General features: G+C 42.6%; 1 protein-coding gene across 1 annotated transcript in view; it reads right to left on the bottom strand.

The window, feature by feature from the left end:
- Window positions 1-19076, bottom strand: part of DCX (doublecortin) — a 215652-nt gene that overhangs the window by 122513 nt on the left and 74063 nt on the right. Inside the window, exons 3-4 of the mRNA XM_032228529.1 lie at window positions 5749-5851; window positions 1941-2078 (exon numbers count right to left, since the gene is read on the bottom strand). Of these exons, the coding sequence (XP_032084420.1) occupies window positions 1941-2078; window positions 5749-5851 (241 nt within the window). The remainder of the gene's footprint in view (window positions 1-1940; window positions 2079-5748; window positions 5852-19076) is intronic.

Raw genomic sequence — 19076 nt, 5'->3', positions numbered from 1 at the left:
TCATATCTCTTTCTTCTGGGGCCTTCTATTATCCATGCGACTTATTGAATCTAATAGATTGGTTATATATAGGCTATATTTCTTGATTCTCACACCATCATAGATGGGAATGAGCAAGAAAGATTCCCATTATAGTTTGGAGGTAGCAGCTGTTCCTTCACTTCTAAAAGATGCTTAATTTCTTTTAAAAAATAAAATTAGAGGGTTTTTTTTAAAAAAAAATAAATTTTAAATAAATAAAAATAAAGAGATAAAAATGAACAAAAACTAACAATTAAGATAGAGGGGGGAAAATAAAGAATGAAAATGAAAGCAAAGCAGAAAGAAAAGGAGTAGAAATGAGTATTAGATATGTTTGCCATCTTGATCTTGTAAAGTAATAAAGGTAGGATAAAAATCTAGTAAATAAAATGAATAATAAATTAATAAAAGAAAGAAAAAGAAATATAAAAATGACTTCCAACTCTCTTTTGCAACAGATATCAGAATGAATTCCTTTTAATCTCTTACTCTATGTTTACAACACAACTTTCATTTTTTCTATTACATATTATCGGTATTTTTTTCTAATTATCAAATAAAATCCATGTGTCATAATTTCATTTTTCTGTTACACACACACACACACACACACACACACACACACACACACCAGAAGGGCTTCCAATCATCATTGAAATTAATCGATGTCTTTTCTTGAATCAAAGCTGCCTATTGCACATCTCACCCAGTTCCAAGAATTTCATCAAACTGTAGAATAACTATGATTTCCTACTCAAACTGTGATATATTATAACACAGCATCGTTGCAGGGCTATTGTGAAGAACAAAGCAACTAATCAAGCACAAGAACTTTGTGCTCCCTCCCTCCATAAGAATCCCACTGAAATCCTCTTTTCCTTTGTAGAAAACACTGAAGCCACATTTTTATCAGATCAAATGAGAAATGCTAGGGGAAAAGATTCCTAATATTGGGCTCCAATTTTAAGAAAGTGCTAGTCAAAGTTTTGAAGCGCATAAGCCAGGGGTGTTAAACTCAATTTAATTGAGGGCCACATCAGGGCTGTGGTTTTCCTTGGGATGGGTGGACGGGCATAGCTGATTGGGTGGGTGTGGTCAACTGGGTGGGCGTGGTCAGCTTGATGCCACTCCCCAAAGTGCTGGCATGTTTCCTCTTCACATTGGGTAGATTAGGACGGCCCCGTGGGCCAGGTCCGACCACATTCTGGGCCGGATCCTGCCCTCAAGCCTTGAGTTTGACACCCCTGGCATAACCAGTTTGTGAACTGAAGAAGCTTCTTGGATGAAAAGCGAAATGTTTTTAAGGAAAAACAAAGTCCAGCTGCCTTTTGAAAAAGCACATTTGGGTCAACCAGCTGTGTCTAGTGGTTAAGGCAGCAGGCTAGAAACCAGGAGAGTGTGAGTTCTAGTCCTGCCTTAGCCATGACAGTCAACAGGGTGACCTTGAGCCAGTCCCACTCTCTCAGCCCATCCCATCCCACATTTCGTTGCTGTGGGGAGCATAGGGGGAGGAAGTTAGACATGTTGACAGCCTTGAGATATTTGTAAAAATAATAAAGTCAGGATGCAACTAAATAAATAGTTTAAAATATTATTTCTTCTGGAATGCAGATGACACAACTAATGGAAATATATTGCAGTAGCAGCTACCGCTACTGTCTTAGTCAATCACTTCACTCCGTTCTCCAACCCTAATTCGGTGAGTTAGAGTTTGGATGGACATCATAAGCAAAATAAGCCAGCATGGGGACAGAAGGCAGCAGAAATAAGCAAAGACCAGGTTAATTCACGGACTCTTCCATAGCACTGGAATTGGTCAGTCTCCAATCCAAGAGGGATATGCTTCTCAATTAAGTTAATTTATCCCCTAGATCCATGAGGAACTCACGTTTATTTGTTGGAAGAGAACAATCACTCACCATCCTGAAGGTTACCTGAATCAGCTGGTGATTTGCTCCGGCGCAATGGAGCTGGGCTTTTTGCAGCACTCTTCTGTGGGGTTGGAGATGACTTGCTTCCTGGGGTGGTAGGCGGGTTTGCTTTCATTACTCGACACTCTGTAAGGGAAACAATAAACAGAACACACACACAAGATCCTGGTAAACGTGATGCTTTTTTGAAGCATGGATCACTATCCATGATAGTGAACCTGTGGCACACCATTGCCAGCTGCTCCACAGGTTTCTGAGGGGCAGATGCACGCAGATGTCATAGCTAGTCTTAACAGGTGCCGGAGCCCCAGGAAACAGCCTGAAAATGGCCTGAAAAACACCCCCAAAAATGGCCTGAAAAAAAAACAAAAAAACAGGCCTGAAAACTTCATGAAAAATGGCGAGAAAACAGGCATGCGTACACAGGCCAGCTGGTCTTTGCGTTTCCAGTCCTCCAGCACACGTGAAGACCAGCGTGCCGGAATCCCGAAGTTGCCCAGTGAGCACATTCACACCAGCCAGCTGGTCTTCGGGTTTCTGACGCTCCGGCATATGCACATGCACACATGTTCCTGTTTGGGCACTCGGTGCCAAAAAGGTTTGCCATCACTGACCTATATGCTTGATGTCCTTTGGATGAATGGAATTCAGGTTCCCAAATTATCTGTAATGTTCAGGCTTCCTTGTATAAACTCTGGAACTCCCCCCACGTGGAGGCCACCCAGGTTGGAGAATTCTGATTTGAACCAACTTTTCAACTTGGTTCCTTCGACATGTACATGATGAGGTGGTATCTCATTAGACAATGTCTTGTAATCTCTCTGCTCCTTTTCCAATCTCCACTAGAGAACCTTCAACAAGTTTGAAAAGTCTTTGCAGAACTTCATGATATCAAATTAGTTTGTTGAAACTTCATTGAATGAACAGATCAATCTGGTATTTAAACTGCTTTGAATGGCTTCCCTGAAGGGAACCAATCAGAAACTCATCATAGTTTAGTATGACTAATGAAAAGCAACACTTGATCTAAATATTGGTCAGGGATGCCTGGCAGACTAATTTCACTTTGTGCTAAATATACCTATTCCTGATGGTGTAAGTCACCATCTTGGCTTGAAATAAGACATTGTACTATGTTTCTATTCATTCTAGAATGTCTCCTCAAAAATCTAGCTTTAGGGTCCTGAATTATGAGAAGATACTTTATATACTCTCTAGGGATCACCAATCTAAGTAGGAATTATCAATTTTAGCTACAGTCTAATTGGATGGAGGGATGCATGCATGCATGCATGGAAGGAAGGAAGGCATAGATAGATGGATGGATGGATGGATGGATGGATGGATGGATGGATGGATGGATGGATAGATAGATAGATAGATAGATAGATAGATAGATAGATAGATAGATATGGATGGATGGATGCATGGAAGAAAGGGAGAGATAGATAGATAGATAGATAGATAGATAGATAGATAGATAGATAGATAGATAGTGATAGATAGATAGATAGATAGATAGATAGATAGATAGATAGATAGATAGATAGATAGTGATAGATAGATAGATAGATAGATAGATAGATAGATAGATAGATAGATGGATAGATATGGATGGATGGATGGATGGATGGATGGATGGAAGGAAGGAGGGAAGGAAGGATGGCTGGATGGCTGGAAGGAAGGAAGGAAGGAAGGAATAGATAGATAGATAGATAGATAGATAGATAGATAGATAGATAGATAGATAGATAGATAGATATGGAAGTAAGTAAGTAAGTAAGTAAGTAAGTAAGTAAGGAAGGAAGGAAGGAAGGAAGGAAGGAAAGATGATAGATAGATAGATAGATAGATAGATAGATAGATAGATGATAGATAGATAGATAGATAGATAGATAGATAGATAGATAGATATGGATGGATGGATGGATGGATGGATGGAAGGAAGGAGGGAAGGAAGGATGGCTGGATGGCTGGAAGGAAGGAAGGAAGGAAGGAATAGATAGATAGATAGATAGATAGATAGATAGATAGATAGATAGATAGATAGATATGGAAGTAAGTAAGTAAGTAAGTAAGTAAGTAAGGAAGGAAGGAAGGAAGGAAGGAAGGAAAGATGATAGATAGATAGATAGATAGATAGATAGATAGATAGATGATAGATAGATAGATAGATAGATAGATAGATAGATGATAGATAGATGATAGATAGATAGATAGATAGATAGATAGATAGATAGATAGATAGATAGATAGATAGATAGATATGGATGGATGGAAGGAAGGAAGGAAGGAAGGAAAGATAGATAGATGATAGATAGATAGATAGATAGATAGATAGATAGATAGATAGATAGATAGATAGATAGATATGGATGGATGGAAGGAAGGAGGGAAGGAAGGAAGGATGGCTGGATGGCTGGAAGGAAGGAAGGAAGGAATAGATAGATAGATAGACAGACAGACAGACAGACAGCCAGACGGATGGATGGATACGTATAGAAGCTGTGGAGGAACTTCAATTCCTATGTAGCATAGAAACTGATACAGAAAGATGTGACATTCACTCTCCCAAACACTCCAAAGCATCTTTCTGGAATAAGATCCAAAATATTTGGAAGATAATAAAAAGAGAGGAAAAACCAGGTGAAAGAGATCCAGATAATGATAATTTCTTGCAAACGGGGACAATTCCCACAAAAACAAGGGTGTCTGTCATAGTCTGGAGAAGCAATCTGTCATGAACAACAATCTTGCTTAGTTCTTACAAGGTATTAAACGTCTTTAATAGATTCCAAATGAATCAGGGTTTCTTAGCCCAGAGGTGGCAGGAGGGGCAAATGAGTGAAGTTTTACACAACCGCCAGGTTTTGTCTAAAGGGAAACTAATCAAGCAGATTTATAGAGAGGACAGTGTGGCAAGAAGCAAAAAAAGACTTTGATGAAATTTACAATCTTCTTGTGAAACAGAAAACATTATTTCTTGTCTGCCTTCAGGTGCTTTGGAAAATAGATTGACCCCCTCTTCTTTGTGGCTGCACCTAAAAAACTGGAAGACTGTTATCATGACACTCTAGTTCCATGATGGCGAACCTATGGTACACCTGTCACAGGTGGCACGCAGAGCCCTCTCTGCGGGCACATGAGCCATCACCCCAGCTCACCTCCACTGTGCATGCGTGCAAGCCTCCTGCTGGACAGCTGATTTTTGGATCTCTGCCACGCATGCATGGGGGGGCCGCATGTGGGAGACACACGTGTATGGGGGGTCATGCATACATGCATGGGGGTGGGGAATGTGCATGTGTGTGTGTATGTGTCATGCGTGCATTGCATAATTTCAGCACACAGCGATGAAAAGATTAGTCATGACTGCCCTAGTCCTCCTTTTCTATAGACTAGCTGTACCCCAATTCTGCAACTGTCCTTCGTATGTTTTAGTCTCCAGGCCTTTAATACCTTAGTTGCTCTTCTTTGCACTTTTTCCAAAGTCTCAACATCCTTTTTATAGTGTGGTGGCCAAAATTGGACGCAATATTCCAGGTACGGTCTTACTAAGGTTTTATAAAGCAGTACTAATACCTCACAGGAATTTGAATTGGGTTCCAATTGTGGTAGGTTGGGATCCAGTGAGATGCATAAAATGCAACCTGAATTCTATTGTGAGTCTAAGCAATTTTATTGCATATAAAATGTCTAATACAAATGCAAGGTAACCCCCAATTTAGCCAGAAGATACCCTACCCCTTTAAAATAATAATAATGATAATGATAAAAATTGTGGAAGAGATTTTACCATTTTCATCCAGAGAAAAGTCATCTTGGGCATAGCGGAATTTTTCTGGGCCACAAGCAATAAAAACATCATCATCGCCAAAGAAATCATGAAGGCAAGTTACCTATCGAAAAAAGAAAGTCATTGGTTTAGTGTGAGTTGGCAGCATTCATTTTATGGCTCAGATTTCTTGTAAACATAAAACTGTTTATCTCGGTCTACCTCCAGTATCTCTATTTCCCTTTACACAAACTATAACACAAAATGTAATGTTGACTTGGCATAAAAAGAGTCATCCGTTATTTACAAGGGTGGTGGGAGATCAATTACTTTGAAATAATTCAATGGCATGTTAAGCTTTCTGTTTTACAGGTTCTATTTCATGCCAACTGAACAACCGGCCAATTTCTTCCCATTGGCTTCATTTTGCCAGTTCCTGATTGTTTACGGGATTGCAAAATTACCAATGCTCTCTGGGCTGGTTGCAAGAGTAGAGCCTGACATTTTATATCAGATGGCATTAAAATGAAATATGCACGTCTAATAGAATAAGGCCACTTCATTGAATCTTCTGGTATGGGAGAATCTCATCCTTGGTCTTATCTCATCCTGCTCTCTACTAGAAGAAAAGATGAGATCGTTGATAGTCTATCCTCACAGTCAACTTGAGTCTGATGACTATGACTCACCATGTCTGAAAGGCCTACACCAGAAACCAAGACCGATGAACCAAGTTGTCTCAGAGGATAAAGCCACTTCATTGAATCTTCTGGTACAGGGATCTCCCTCTTGGTCCATCTCATTCTGCTCTCCACTAGAGAAGAGGATGAGATCGTTGATAGTCCAGTCCTCAGAGTCAACTTGAATCTGGTGACCTTGACTCTCCAGGCCTACACCAGAAACCAAGACTGATGGACCAATTTCCTTAGACGATAAAGGCGGCTCATGCTTGAGGCTCAATGGAGAAGTAACTCCTTCTTGTTAGTAATAGATAGGAAGAATTAAAAAATAATGTAGTCTCAAATCTCTGACCTACCTGAAGTTTAAGCCAGCCTATGGTTCTAGAAGGTCTAACTTAAGACCCAGAGTTTCTCCTAAAGGTAAAGGTTCCCCTCACAGATATGTGCTAGTCGTTCCTGACTCTAGGGGGCGGTGCTCATATCCATTTCAAAGCCCAAGAGCCAGCACTGTCCAAAGATGTCTCCATGGTCATGTGGCTGGCATGACTCAACATCAAAGGTGCACGGAACGCTGTTACCTTCCCACCAAAGGTGGTTCCTATTTTTCTACTTGCATTTTTTACGTGCTTTCGACTGCTAGGTTGGCAGAAGCTGGGACAAGTAACGGGAGCTCACTTCATTATGCAGCACTAGGGATTTGAATTACAGAACTGCCGATCTTTTTGATCGACAAGCTCAGTGTCTTAGTCACTGAGCCACCGCATCCCTAGAGTTTCTCCTAGGCCAATGATTGCGAACCTTTTTTGGCTTGCATGCCAAAAGTGGGGGGAGTGCAGGGGGGTTGTGCGCGGGCATGTCACACCCATAATGCAATGCACAACCCACAGTGTGCATCTGCTCATGACAGGTGCTCCCCCCCCCCCCATTTTTTGTATGCTTTTTTCACCCTCGCCAGGCTCCAGAGGCTTTATAGGAGCCTGAGGAGGGCGAAAACAGCCTCTTCCACCCCCACCCCCTCCGGGGCCCTCCAGAGGCTTCAGGCGCTTCGCTGAAGCTTCTGAAGTACAAAAAAACAACCCTATGGGCAAACCAGAAGTTTGGGAATGAACTTCCAGTTTGCTTGTAGGGCCACTTTAAGCCCTCCGGAGTCTTCAGGGATCTTCAGGAGGCTTCCCTGAAGGCTCCGGAGGCTCCGGAGGGCTTAAACTGGCCCTTAAACTGGAAGGCTCCAGAGCCTTCCCTGAAGGCTCCGGAGGACTTAAATTGGCCCTACAAGCAAACCGGAAGTGACTTCCGGTTTGCTCATAGGTTTTTTTTTCGTCCTCCGGCGCCTTCAGCAAAGCCTCCGGAAGGCCCCTGAAGGCTCCGGAGGGCTTAAACCGGCCATACGAACAAACTGGAAGTCCATTCCTGAGGATGAAAAACAATCCTGTAAAGCCTCTGGAGCCTGGGGAGGGTGAAAAATGCCCTAGAAAAGCTAGTCAGCTGGCCAGCGCGCACATACGTGCTGGCCAGCTGACAGGGCAATGCCTTGCGTGCCCTGACAAATGGTTCCATGTGCCACCTGTGGCACGTGTGCCATAGGTTCACCATCCCAGTCCTAGGCAGAATTAAAATACCACATAATAAAACCATTTCACTTTCCCTGCTTCATGCAATGGAGCAACAAATATGAGGAGTATATAATAAGTAAGAAAACAAGAAATGTTCCTGTAAGCTTCTTGACAAGTACAACCATGACAACTTAATTTTAACTTGTAAACTATCAGTTACAATTACATGGTGACAAGAAAACTACAATCCTGGAAATAAGCATTTCACAGTCATTCCTGTCACCTCCTCTTTAGGAGCTTAAAATATTAACGTGTCTCATAGCGAGAAACACGCTGGGAAATAAGACCTTAAAACAGGGAATTCCCTTCAAAGATGTTTCCAGATGTCTTTGTTGTTGTGAAACACTTTGACCATAAATTTGCTAGAAATATCACAGAGTTCAACATTTATTAATTTAATGATATGTTATTGGTTGGCTGGAACTCCTATGCATCCGTTGGCCCACAAAGGTGACCAAGAAGCAAGTACCAGAGTGTATAAAACCAGATGTATTGCTGGCAGGCAAAAACCACAAAATTCTTACTTATTTTGTCCAAATGGAAAAGGCAGTTATAGTCAGAATAGGAGTATAGTGGTAGGATTCAGCCTCTTCGCACCTATTCAGGAGAACCGGTTGTTAACTTTCTAAGTAGTTTGAAGAACCAGTTGTTGGAAGAAATCTCCTTTTGTTTTTTTCCCACTTTACACAGCTAATCCTGTAAGGAAGGCAGGAAGGAAACATTCTGGTCTTGTTTCTAGCCTAATTTTTATTGCCCTGCTTACAGAAACTGCCTCTCCGGTTAATCCTGATGATATTGTCACAGCTAAGGCGAAGCGCCCAACGTGAGTAACGTTGAGTTGGCCACGCCCACCCAGTCCTGTGACCACAGAGCCACGCCTACCCAGCTGGTCATTAGGGCAGAGAACCGGCTGTTAAATTATTTGAATCCCACCACGGTTGGACACCACCTCTGGACACCATCAAAGCCAACAGCAGGCAGAGCATAAAAAACCCCTGAAACCACTGCACAAGATCAGAATTTGTGAGGAGAGGCAACCCATAGAATTGCTGAAAATTGGACACAGTTGAACAGATGCAGCATGTCAGCCTCTGCTTTGCTGTTGCTTCGGTTGCCATGAAACGGGGAGGGAGGGCATGGTATTTGGGAGGGGTTACTCATTGTGTTGGAGGAAGGTTCTGGAGTTCACCGGATGATCGGACTACGCATGCGTGGGAGTTTCCCGCCAGGACTAACGGCACCGACATTCCATCTTTGTGATGCCTTTTGAAGTTATCTCACACCTGACACTTGGAAGAATTATGATTGGACAGTAACTGTGATGCCAAGGGGTGGGGAATGGGCTATTCTATATATCAATCGCTTTCGCGCCTAAATATTCAAATTTCGCTTCGCTATGCCTTTAATCATTTTTAATTAGTAAAAGTACACTTGATTTCCACACATGGAGTCTCGTGGTCTTTCTTTCCTAATTAATTAATGGAGAGGTGCTGACACAGCATCTATCAGCTGTTACAACTTAGACCATTAGCAAAGAAAGACTCTCGGACTCCTGGTCATAGAAAGTGCACTTTACCCAGTAGTTACAGGGTAAGAAAGCCAAGTCTGGCATTTCACGCTCGAAGAGTGTAGTTAACATTCACCTTTGGGTCTTGTTTCCCTCCTTCCTTGGTTACCGGTGAGTGTCCAATAGAATTCATATTAATTATTTTGGTAACAGTCCCCAGCTGCATACCTTGTTTTCTCAAAAATAAGACAGATTCTTATTTTCTTTTGAACCTCCCCCCCCCGGAAATAAGCCCTTGGCCTTATTTTCAGGGAGGTCTTATTATTTTTGAGGTACAGGAGGCAGTGGGTGAGGTCACCTCATGGCTGCTGCTGTGTTGCGATATTTTCAGAGGGAACTTATTTTTGGTGGAGGGCTTATTTTAGGGCATGCGCTCAAAAGCCAGGTTGGGCTTATTATCTGGGGCGGTCTTATTTTCAGGGAAATAGGGTAGGCTTGAAGGTGTTGCATTCCATTGGATGACCTTGAAGCAGGTTGCAGCTCTTACGGGATGGCATGATGATCTTTCCTTCCCTTTCCTCTATCCTCCCCCCTTCTATCCCACTCTGCAGTTTCCTCCCCCCACCCCCATTTCTTAAGACAGCTAAGCAGGGGCAGTATAGCAGGACAGCAGGTCTGAACAATTGGCTGGCGTGCCATGGGGCAATGAACAACTTAAACAAATTTGAGAGTGAGCTTCCTTAAAAGGAATAACTACAGGTAGTCCTCAACTTACAACACTTCACTTAATGACCATTCAAAGTTAAAGCAGCATTGGAAAAATGTGACTTATGATCATTTTTCACACTTATGATTGTTGTAACAACTCCAAGATCATGTGATTTATATTTGGTTGCTTGACAACTGACTCACACTTATGACGGTTGTAGTATCCTGGGGTCATGCGATCCCCTTTTGCGACTTTCGGACAAGCAAAGTAAAAACTAGGTTCACTTAATAACCAGGCTACTAACAACTGCAGTGATTCACTTAACAAATGTTTACAGACTTTACTTCTCTAAAGACATGTAGCCACCAAAAAAAGAAATTAATAGCTCTCTTTCGCAGAACGAGAGCATCAACCAATCTCAGAAGCTGGAAGGTTGGGAGGCTGGAAGAGCATACTAGAAGACGGACATGGGAACCCACTTCTGAATTTTTACCCAGGAAAAATGGCTATGTCTATGTGGTCATTAGGAGTGAAGCTCAAGTTGAAATTTAATATCCTCCCACGATCCATGCCAGTTCTATATTGAGCCTAATAAATACTTTACTTCTAAAATAGCTGACACTCTTTAAAAGACGGGGATCCAGTTTGTGTTCATACTAATCAGTTCTAATTATACAGAGCAATTTGTCCGGAAATAGAATTCTCAGGGGGGAAACTAGCAAAAGTTCCTCCAAAAAGACATGCAATACTTCATTAATGGTTCTAAATGCTTCTTTGTGCTCATAGCAATCATGGCCAGGAAAGAGAACAGCTGATTTTCAAAAAGTGAGATAACTGACACAGCAGAGAGAAAAGTTGCAAAATTTATTGGCTGCATTTCCCCACCAAACAGTCAATGGTTTGTTTGTCCAGTCTTTATTGTATAAAAGCACAACAGATGGTATTCATATATTGTGCTAAGCAGTGAGTTTGTAAATTACAGACACGTTGGTTGCAGAGAAGCTACATCCCAAAATCACATTATAAATAAGCCTGCATGAGTAAATAATAAAAGAATGGAATGGAGTGGAGTGGAGTGGAGTGGAGTAAAATGGAATGGAATAGAATAGGGGACAGAATAGAATAAAGAACAGGATCGAAAATGGAATGGAATAGAATAGAATAGGGAACAGAATAGAATAGAATAAATAATAGGATAGAAAATGAAATGGAATGGAATAGAATAAAGAATAGGATAGAAAATGGAATAGAATGGAATAGAACAGAAAATGGAATGGAATGGAATAGAATAGAATAGAATAGAACAGAACAGAATGGAATAGAATAAAGAATAGGATAGAAAATGGAATGGAATGGAATAGAATAAAGAATAGGATAGAAAATGGAATGGAATAGAATAGAATAGAATAAAGAATAGGATAGAAAATGGAATGGAATGGAATAGAACAGAAAATGGAATGGAATAGAATAGAATAGAATAGAACAGAATAGAATAGAATAAATAATAGGATAGAAAATGGAATGGAATAGAATAAAGAATAGGATAGAAAATGGAATGGAATAGAATAAAGAATAGGATAGAAAATGGAATAGAATAGAATAGAATAAAGAATAGGATAGAAAATGGAATGGAATAGAATAGAATAAAGAATAGGATAGAAAATGAAATGGAATGGAATAGAACAGAAAATGGAATGGAATAAAACAGAATAGAATAGAACAGAACAGAATAGAATAGAACAGCATACTGTATTCTTTGTAAGAGTGATGGGGCACACAAGGAATTTGTTTCCAATGCAGAAGCTCTCAACATATACAGTACAAAATCCACAAATTAATAAATCATAAATAAATAAGATACGATCACAAACCATGAGATACAACCAACAGACAGGTGATAGTCAAAAGATCCCAAAGGAGTAAGTAATAGGAAAGATGAAGATGCTGACGACACTTGTCAGAACCACCTTAAATTATCTCACACAGAGCAGTGGCATGCATAAGAATATGATGTAAACTTGTTTTTTAAAAGGCATCTTTGGTTTGCGTCAGGGACGTGCAGTCACTAGAAGCAAGGGAGGCGGGGCCTCACCAGTCTCCTCAGGGAAAATAAAGAATTTTAAATATATTTTTTAAAATAATTAAAGCCAGGGTAGTTGCTACCAGATTTCAAGTCACAGTGGCTTGGTGTCTGCTCTCAGTATTAACTAGGAGGAGGCCAGAGAACTCGGGGCCTCCTTTGCATAAGGAATTTTTCGCCTTTTAAAAGTTAAGAAAGAGTTAAAAAGCAAAAAATTCCATATGCAAAGGAGGCACTGATTCTCCCGCGTCCTGATCGGGGAGCAGCGAATCATGCCTTATGAGCACGCTTACGTTGAGCACCCTTACATTGGGTGGACAAGAGGAAAGTTGAGAGAGTTTCCACAGCTGGAAAAGGTATGTGGATTGGACGGAGGGAGGGGGGGATTCAAATTTATTGTAATTAAATATGTAATTTTTTTATTGTGGAGTGTATGTGTGTGTGTGTTTCTTTCTTCACAGTGGTCTGGTGGGGTCGGAGGTGGGGGGGGTGAGGCGGCGGAGCACGGAGGTGGCAGGGACGTTCTCGCCGCTGTGTCCCAACAGGCCAGGTGTCTCGCGTTTATATCCGCCATAAACGCGAGATGCCTGGCCTGTTGGACACAGTGGTGGCGGGAGGAGGAATGGGCTGGGTGGGCTGGCTGGCTGGGGAGGGGCGAGACCTTTAAAGCCCTGCTGCCGTGTCTTCCCAGCAAGACTTCCTTTCGGGTCGCGGTTTCCCTTGCCTGCCTTAACTAACTTTAGCGTGCCGGCAGGCAGAGTTCGGCCGCCATTCAGTGAAACATGTTTCGCTGAATGGCAGCCAAGCCCATGCCTTTAAGTGCCAGCTTGCCTTCTGGGCTGGCCAGCATGGAAGGCAACTCGGCACTTAAAGGCATGCCGACACTTTAGAGCTCGGCTGCCATTCAGCGAAACATGTTTCGCTGAATGGCGGCCGAGCTCTAAAGTGCCAGCATGCCTTTAAGTGCCGGGTTGCCTTCTGCACCGGCCAGCCCAGAAGGCAAGCCGGCACTTAAAGGCATGGCTCGGCTTGCCTTCCGGGTGTCCTGCCTCCATCTGAGATGCTTCTCGCCGCCGTCGCACTTGCCCCCCGCCTCCTCCTCCGAACAATCTTTCTGCCCCGGCCTGCAGCCAGCCCAGCACCGAGTGGGGAGGACGAGGAGGAGGAAGAGGAGGAGGAGGAGGAGGAGAAGAGCGGTGAGTCCTTGTGCTGGCCGGCCGGCCAGGCAGGGAGCAGGTTGGGCGGAGGGTGGGCGGGCTGGCTGCAGGCCGGGGCAGCAGGATTGTTTGTTGGAGGAGGCGGGGGGCAAGGCAATGGAGTGTGACGGCGGCGAGAAGCAACACCCCTACCACTGTGTCCGACAGGTGTCTCGCATTTATGTCTGTCAAAAATGCGAGACGCCTGTCAGACACAGCGGCGGAGACGTTGCTTCTCGCCACTGCTGCAGTCTTGCCTCACCAACGGTAACCCTCACCGCACGTCACTGGTTTGCGTTAAAACAACTTCAACACATGCAATGTTCTGATTGCACCACAAACGCAATAGTCATCCTTACCTTTCACAGAGGCACTGAGTTTTATAAATATGAACATGAAGTGTAGAATAATCATATCCAAAGAGCAGTGGTGGGTTTCAAAAATTTTTGGAACCTCTTCTGTAGGTGTGGCCTGCTTTCCGGGTCCACTGGTGGAACCTCTTCTAACCGGTTCGGTAGATTTGACGAACCGGTTCTACCAAATAGGTGCAAACTGGTAGGAACTCACCTCTGCCGCTCGCGTGCCAACCCACATATTTTAATGCCCCCCATGCCATGCCCCCTGTGCATGCATGCATGAAACACACACACACATGCTGCCCCACACATGCGTGCAGAGCTTTCTGGGAGCCTGGGATGGGTGAAAACAGCCTACCCTGCCCCTCCCGGAGGCTCTTTGGAGGCTGGAAACGGCCCATTTTCTGACTTCTGGTGGGCCCGGTAGGTCTGTTTTTCGGCCTCCCAAGACTCCAGAGGCTTTTTAGGAGTCTGGGGAGGGCATAAAACGGCCCAACATGCAAACCAGAAGTTTGGGAATGGACGTCTGGGTTGACCGTTGAGATGTTTTTCTCCCACCAGAGGGTGAAAAACAATCCAACGTGCAAACTGGAAGTCTGTTCCCAAACTTCCGGTTTGTGCATTGGACAGTTTCTTTGCCCTCCAGAGATCTGAGATGAACAATCTTTGGGGAAGGATTTTGGAAGAGATGAACATAACGAATGGAGGGATAAGTTAAATGGGCACAATCATATCAGAATAACAGAATAACAGAACAACAGAATTGGAAGGGACCTTGGAGATCTTCTAGTCCAAACCCCTGCTCAAGGGGGAAACCCTGTACCATTTCAAATGAATGATGTCCAATCTCTTCTTAAAAACCTCCAGTGTTGGAGCACCCACAATTTCTGGAGGCTGGCTGAGGAATTCTGGGAGTTGAAGTCCGCAAGTCTTAAAGTTGCCAAGGTTGGGGACCCCTGCTTTAGAGAATAGGTTGACCCACTCTTCTTTGGGAGAAGAGTCCTTCCTTCCTTCCTTCCTTCCTTCCTTCCTTCCTTTCCACCCTGCCTGCCACCCTGCCTCCCTCCCTTGCAACCATCTGGACCAATCTTAGGACTTTTCTTGATAAGTCCCCAAAATGCTTTTTCCAAAAGACAACTGGATTTTCTTCATTGTTTTCATTGAAAATATTGTGCTTCTCATCCAAGAAACTTCTCCAAACTGCCTTATGGAAAAAGCACTTTGGGGACAACTGTGACCTAGTTGATTGAGAATCTCCATAGAAACTTTTCCCGACAAGGTTTTTCAGAAGTGGTTTGCCCTTGTTTTCTTCTTCCCAGGGCTGAGAGAAAAGAATTACTCGACTCTAGTCATCCAACTGGCTTCAGGCCCAAGGCAGAACTGTAACACAGTCTTCTGTTTTCTAGCCTGGTGCCGTAACCAATAGATCAAATTGTCTCTTACTTTGCCTTTGAGTCATTCTTGTTTCCTAATGACTACATGAACAAATCTCTGCAATTTCCTTGGCAAGGTTTTTCTCAGAAGTGACTTGCCATTTGCTCCTTCCCAGGGCTGAGAGAGAGGGACTGGCCCAAGCCACCTAGCTGGCTTTGTGCTTAAGGTGGGACTATAGTATAGCATAGCCTTTATTGTTGTTGTACAAAATAAATACAACAAAGTTGGTTTTAGCCTCACTGGTGCAATCTATGATAACAAATACCAACAACATAAATAGTGTAAAGAATAATTCCAATACAAGTAATTAGGGGAAAAGAAAAAAAAAAGAGACAGAAAGAAAAAGAAAAAACTAGTCATACATTTCCGTGTGTGTGTGTGTGTGTGTGTGTGTGTGTGTGTGTGTGTGGAGTGATTGTGGTTATGTTTAAGAGTCTGACAGCCCAAGGATAGAAACTATTTTTAAACCTATTTGTTCAACTGGCAATACTTTGATGTCTTCTGCCCGATGATAGAAGTGCGAAGAGACACTGACCAGCGTGTGAATCATCTTTGAGTAGTTTCCTTACTCTGCTAAAGCAGCGAGACCTGGCGATGTCATCCAGTGGTGTTAGAGGGCAACCAATGGTTTCTTCTGCCAAACTGATCACTCTCTGTAGTGCCTTCCTGTCTGCGCAATTAAACCAGCATACCATACTGTAATGCAATATGTGAGACGCTTTCTATTGTGAACCAATAGAAAGAGGCCATCAGCCATTGCTCCACCTGATTTTTTCACAGGACTCTAAGGAAATGAAATCTCTGTTGGGCCTTGCCAACAGAACTACAACTTATGGCCTCCCAGTTTCTAGACTGATGCTATAAGCAATAAACCAAACTGGCTGTCATGGAGAAGGATGGAGAGAATGTTTTTTTTTTTCGGATTTTCTTTTATCTAGTTACAAATTGTACCTTTCTTTTATAGCGGTTCTACCTTGGAGAGGTCTCACTTGGAGTCGCCATCTTCACTTTTTTTCTGAAATTTTCACACCAATATTGTGGGAAGCTGTGGTTCCTGTTCTCAAAAAATTGACCCATGGAGTTTTAGAGAGAGTTTTATATGGCCTACTCTTGTTTTAGTTCAATATCAGTGTTATTACAATTATTTATTGTCACTCCCCCCCAAACTCTATTTATTTACCAAAATTTAAGGCAGTGTTTGGCAATCTTAAACTCAGCAACTTTAAGATGTGTGGACTTCAATTCCCTGAATTCCTTAGCTTGGCTAGGTAATTTTGGGAGGGGAGGTCCTTACATCTTAAACAGTGGTGGAATTCAAAAGGTTTTGTGGGTGTGGCTTGGTGGGTGTGGTGTGGCTTGGTGGGTGTGGCTTGGTGGGCATGGCAGGGGAAGGATACTGTAAAATCTCCATTCCCTCCCCACTCCAGGGGAAGGATACTGCAAAATCCCCATTTCCTCCCGATCAGCTGGGACTCAGGAGGCAGAGAATAGATGGGAGTGGGGCCAGTCAGAGGTGGCATTTTCCAGTTCTCCGAACTACTCAAAATCTCTGCTACCAGTTCTCCAGAACTGGTCAGAACTTCCTGGATACCACCTCTGGTCTATACATCTTAAAGCTGCCAAGGTTGAAAAACAGCAACTGAATCCCAAACGAGTTTGGAAGTTTAACTGTCTGTTTAAAAGCACTAGAACAATAAAATAAAAGAAGAAAAGGAGGGGTGTCCAGAAAAAGGGGAACCAGGGAAATAAGCAGATTTTCAGTGTTTTGGGGAACCTCCGTAGGATGGGATCTCTTTCATTATTATTATTTTTTGAATGGAACGTGAATTGAGGTTGACTTTCAGATAACATTTCCGGGATTGCTTGCTAGATGCTAAAGTAGTTATGCTTAGAAGGGAGTGATATTTCTCAGTGGAAGAATGGCCCCTGTGCCTTGAGGCATTGGTATTAAGATGCCATTTCAATATTTTCATAAAACATGTTATTGAGCATTGGATAATGAGCACTGCCAAATTACCCAAGTGTTCCTCTAGAAGAAAGAAATGAACAGATGGAGACGGTGGAAGAGAAGATGGCAGCAAGTAGCACCAACAAATTATCTGTAAGATCATAAAAATATGTTTGGGAGACTGCAAAAATTAAGCCTACTTGCAATCCTTCTTACATGCTCTTTTTATTAACAGAAAAACCAAGGTGGAAGGAACATTGGAGGTCTTCTGATCAACCATACCAGACAATCGTTGTCTAGGCTCTTCTTAAAAATTCCCAGTGTGGAACACATACAACTTCAGGGAGGGGCTGGAACTGGTTAATTGATCTCACTGTTAGTAAATCCTCCTTAGTTCTAGGTTGCTTCTCTCCTTGATTAGTCTCCATCCATTGCTTTTGTCCTGCCTTCTGGTGCTTTGGAAAATAAGGGGACCCCCTTCTTCTTTGTGGCAGCCCCTCAAATATTGGAAGACTGCTATCATGTCACCCCTAGTGAGAGGTGGTATTCAGCAGGTTCTGACCAGTTCTGGAGAACCAGTAGCGGAAATTTTGAGTAGTTCAGAGAACCGGTAAATACCACCCCTGGCTGGTCCCACCCCATCTATTCTCTACCTCCCGAGTCCCAGCTAATCAGTAGGAAATGGGGATTTTGCAGTAACCTTCCCCTGCCACACCCATTAAGACATGTCACACCCACCAAGTCTCGCCCACAGAACTGGTAGTAATTTTTTTTTGAATCCCACCACTGCCCCTAAACCTTTTCAATAGACTAGACATACCCAATTCCTGTAACCATTCTTTGTACGTTTTTGCCTTCAGCTTCCTAATCATTTTTGTTGCACTTGATGAAGTTTATGAAGATTGTTCCTGATTTAATCCTCATAATTACAGCCCTGAAGATAATCACCCAATGGGCTGCTTGCATCTAGGACTTCCCTGCTGTACCAGGAAGACAAACCATTCTTTTAAATACAAATGGGTGTCAACATTGCAGTTGGTTAAGATTGCAACTAGAAATTGACCCAAAGTGTGTTTCTGAAGACTACTCAGGAAACATTTTTGGACACTCGAAAAAGTGTGCAAAAAAAATTCTGGGTCTGTCATTTCCAGGCTATTTGAGAATAAGCTAATGTTAAAATACTCATGACTGGGAGAGACATGGGAACAAGGTCAGCCAATGAATAGGCATAGCAACTAAGTCAGCCAATGGGAGCTTAAACAGATCTGAGTCTGCAGAGAATTGAAACAGAAACTTAAGCAGTCTGCTGCTCTGAGAAGTAAACTAGCAGTCTGTCTGGGCTTGTCTGCTGAAATGAAACTAACTAATTGTGTTTGCCTGTAATTCTCCTGCCTTGTCTTTACTTGGAAGAACCACCTGTTGGTATTGTATATTTATTCATCTATTCTTATGTATATAAAGAAGTTAATGAATCCTGCTGCATCAGTTATCTGGGTGTGTTTCTGAATTTGAATTTATTCAACAAACTCTGACAGTTAATGTTGCTCTTGGAAGGCTATAACCTTCCAACTGTGCGTCAGCTTGAATTAAAATAGCACACACTTGGCCATTAGGCAAATTGCACCCAATATTAACATTAAGTTGGAAGTGAATATGTTTGGGGAAATGTTGGTACCTCCAATACTTGAGGAAGCCAATTAGTCTCAAGCTGAGATGCTTTTTTATTCATATGAATAATGTATTTGCAGCCAGGAGGTACCAGGGGTTGCATTATTAACCTCTGTTAGAGAAAAGATTCATTGGTCTACAGTCAACAGCTCTGCAAT

The sequence above is a fragment of the Thamnophis elegans genome, chromosome 12 (genome assembly GCF_009769535.1).
Source record: "Thamnophis elegans isolate rThaEle1 chromosome 12, rThaEle1.pri, whole genome shotgun sequence".
In the NCBI taxonomy this organism is placed as follows: Eukaryota; Metazoa; Chordata; class Lepidosauria; order Squamata; family Colubridae; genus Thamnophis; species Thamnophis elegans.
This window is presented reverse-complemented; position numbering and strand designations above follow the sequence as displayed.